General features: G+C 41.3%; 1 protein-coding gene across 1 annotated transcript; it reads right to left on the bottom strand.

Annotated features, from left to right (window-relative positions):
* Positions 1-1,107: 1,107 nt before the first annotated feature.
* Positions 1,108-2,881, bottom strand: LOC138045173 (uncharacterized). Its single transcript, XM_068891586.1, has 2 exons — positions 2,660-2,881; positions 1,108-2,157 (listed from the first exon to the last, which is right to left on the bottom strand). Exons 1-2 carry the CDS (start codon positions 2,730-2,732, stop codon positions 1,712-1,714), a joined length of 519 nt encoding a protein of 172 aa, XP_068747687.1. The 5' UTR covers positions 2,733-2,881; the 3' UTR covers positions 1,108-1,711.
* Positions 2,882-3,467: the final 586 nt, after the last annotated feature.

The following is a 3,467-nucleotide window of genomic DNA, read 5'->3' as shown; positions in this document are numbered from 1 at the left end:
ATTCCTACCCCCTCGAAAACCGACATTCTATGAGTTCTTTATGATAGAAACATGGGGGTTAGCTCTTGAGGTGTTAATCGACATATCTGGCGGTTGGCAGCCGCTTGACAGCGCAAAAATTCATGGTTTCATACAGACGGAAAACAAAGATTCACCTGATATAAACAATGCAACAGAAAAGCAGGATTCATTAAGTCGCACTAGAGGTTGTCACATTTACGGAATGCATTCAACCATCTGCACAACACCCGCTCCCAGGTCAAATATCAAAATCATATTAAGCGAAATTAATCGCTACCAAAGTGACCGCGGCTTTCTTCAAGCATGCGAGACTTATAGGCTAATACAAAACTCATGCTTCGATGTTGTTGTATTTTCTAACTCGTCTCACATTGCATGTAAAATTTAACACAAAGAAATTTAAACGCCCTTTTAACAATTATTGAACCCTTGGCTTAGAATATTTTAAAGAAGCCGCGAATTTCCGAAGAGTGGCGTCTTCTATCCAGCAAGGCTCCAAATCCGCTTGACTCGATGGTGTTGTAATTATCTGAGCTTTTTTCCCCTGTAGAGATTAGGAGATTCGTATACAGCGAGTTAAATCGGATTAATTAGCCAGTATAGACTGGTCTTAAAAAAAAAAAAAAAGAGAATGACAAGAATCTCCTCGTGGTAACACAGTCCAACCGGAAGAAAAGGACGCCCTGTTCTTTCTGTCTGCCGAACAGATTGCTCAATCGTTGATAGGTTCTAAACGAGCTATTTAATGTCATCGTGGTCTGCGAACAGGCTTTCAAGTGGGGTATTTGAAGATGTTACCTCCGACGCTCGCCCAGAATGAGCTACTTTTGGCATGCGTAGCAGGCGCTTTGTCACTGAGAACGGGCGGGCGCGAGGGAGACACGCGCCTCGCGCGCGCCGGTTCTCAGTGCCAAGCGCCTCGTTTCACAGTGCCGCTTCTCGCCTTCCTCTGTGCTAGCTCCTTTATTATTTGACTTGAGAAGCATCAGAAACAAACAGAGACCGGTCTTCCCTTTACTTGGGTCGTTGTATTTTTGCTAAAAAGACAAAACTGCTCGTCCCAATCTCGCTCCCACGACAAATCGATTTCGTAACAGAATGAAATACTTTATTTACAGCCAAAAAGGAGCTAAACATACTACAGTCAAATTATTTACACCTTCTACAAAATCGCAAATGTTAATCACACCTGCCAGTTAAAACACAATAATAAACAATTTCATCTTCAAGATATAAGCCAAAATTTGAATAACCATTATCATTCTGATCATTTCCTGTGTATATACATTTTGCTATGCTCCAAAAAGGAAATCTAAAAAGGGATTTCTGATAACACTTGATTGACAAGAAATGCCTAAAAAACTGTTTGTTTTAGATTTCTGTTTCTGGTGCTGTCTACGAAAATACCCATGATCCTGATCTAGGACAAAGTCCGCGTGTTTTCTTGAGGCAAGCAACACGCACTTCTACAGATGCCATGCCGATTCAAGTACAACATAATTCCTGAAATGCGATACTTCAGATTCGCAACTGAAACCAAACGATATTTTACAATTCTCTTTAGCTGAGTTTTATCAAAACACTCGTTACCTAGACGGCTTGCCTCTAGTAGCTACAAAATACAAAGAATGACAAATCTTAAGAGAAAGATACATGACGATATGTCTATGAAGTTCACATCATTCAGACGTCAATATGGACCGGATCTCTTGGAGGCCCCATAAATGCCGTCAAGGCAACACTTGTAGAAGACTCCTTTAAGTTGGGTTTTGATGCAAAGCCGTTCAAATCGATGCATGAGACGCCGCATTTTTCGAGAAGGTGTACCCCGATACTGGAACCTTTGTCTGCCGTAATGTTCCATATTCCTGTACTTGGCGCTGTAGTTGCGATCTACCATACAAAACAGCTTTCGTTTTGCTGCCTGGTAGCCCACCTCACAGCACCGCTTCTTCATATGTTTTCTACTTGATCTCTGCGGGACAAGGCTAATTTTCATTGGGCGCTTCTCTGGTGTGGGTCGACGCTTCGCTAAATTTGCATCTTGTTCTTCAGGAGTCATCGATCTGTTGAACCCGACGTCCTGATCCAACTCCGACGTGTTTATCCCTTCCGGATTCTTTCGATGCTTTGATCCTGTCGCACACAAAAATGAAAGTAATTTGATTTTTGTTTTTCTTTTATCTTCTCGACTCGTATGAACCTGTTAAAAAATTTCGTTGGCTTTTTAACGGGACAAAAAGCCATGATCAGCGTGAAAGCAGTGGCGATCTTAAGTCCCATTGTTGACAGCCCACGTACAACGCTGCCATACTTTAGGCATTTCGACTCGATTGTTTTGGTTTCCCAAGGAGATTCATCTAATTTCGTCGCTTTTAAGTCTTCATCTCCTCGGGATAATGAAGTCTACTGATATACACAAGTATTTTAAAATAACAAAAGCGAGAACATACACGGGCCCGAAAGCATTTTGTTTGATTAATAGTGATGAAACTTCGTGCGGGACAAAGCGTGCATTCAAGGATAACACTCGATGTAATTCTTTCACAGTAAAACAAATGCGATCCTAGAATACCCAATTAATTTTATCAAATTCAAACTCTACAAAATAGAGAATACACACCAAGAGAACACTTACCTCGTCTTGCAAAGTTCGGTTTCCACAAGCAGATGAAAACAAGAATGATGAAAAAATTTGTCGCGAAATTCATGCTTTATGAGCAATCGACACAACCGCTGAGCGCTCGTTGAAAACAGAAATAAACCGGGATTTTCTTGAAACCTGGTTAAAATTGCTGGTCAAGATTACACAGACCTTAGCTTGAATGCAACGACTGCTACCCGAAGTGAAAGTTATATTCGACTGACTGGTGGATTAAGTGTTCCCTGTAGCTTATATTCCCTCGAGGCCTGAATGTTCTTTTCATAGGTCAACGCTATCGAGGGATCATGCGAGATATCTCCCAGCGGAAGTGGGTGGGGAGGGAGCTTTATGTGTTGACGGGCCTTCTCACAAGTTTGTCACACTTCAGTTCTCGGTTGCCTTTGCGTAAAAATAAAGTTGATAACCAGATAAGCAAGGTTCTCAACGATTACAATGTTTGATAAATGAAGGCAGAAGTTTACAGGAAGTTCAACTGAAGAGCCATACTCTGTCCAGCCCCCTTAGTAATGATGGGCTTTGAAATTGACATCTCTTTGACGTAATTCGTCTGAAGTAAATGAAATTTTAATCACGGAAACAAAATATCTCATGCTCTGCGCGGCAGAATTGAAACGGTATTGTTTACACTCTTGAGAAAACGACCTCGCGTTGTGATAGAGTAGATCACAACTCATTTTACTTCGATCGAAATTATCTCAAGGCTTTCTTTCCCTCTTGCTATTAACAAAGTCGCGTTCAGAAAAGAATGACACAGTTGCTGACAATTACGTCATCACTACAT

Source organism: Montipora capricornis, chromosome 4 (genome assembly GCF_036669925.1).
Source record: "Montipora capricornis isolate CH-2021 chromosome 4, ASM3666992v2, whole genome shotgun sequence".
Lineage (NCBI taxonomy): Eukaryota > Metazoa > Cnidaria > Anthozoa > Scleractinia > Acroporidae > Montipora > Montipora capricornis.
Note: the sequence above shows the minus strand (reverse complement) of the source record. Positions and strands in the feature narration are given on the sequence as shown.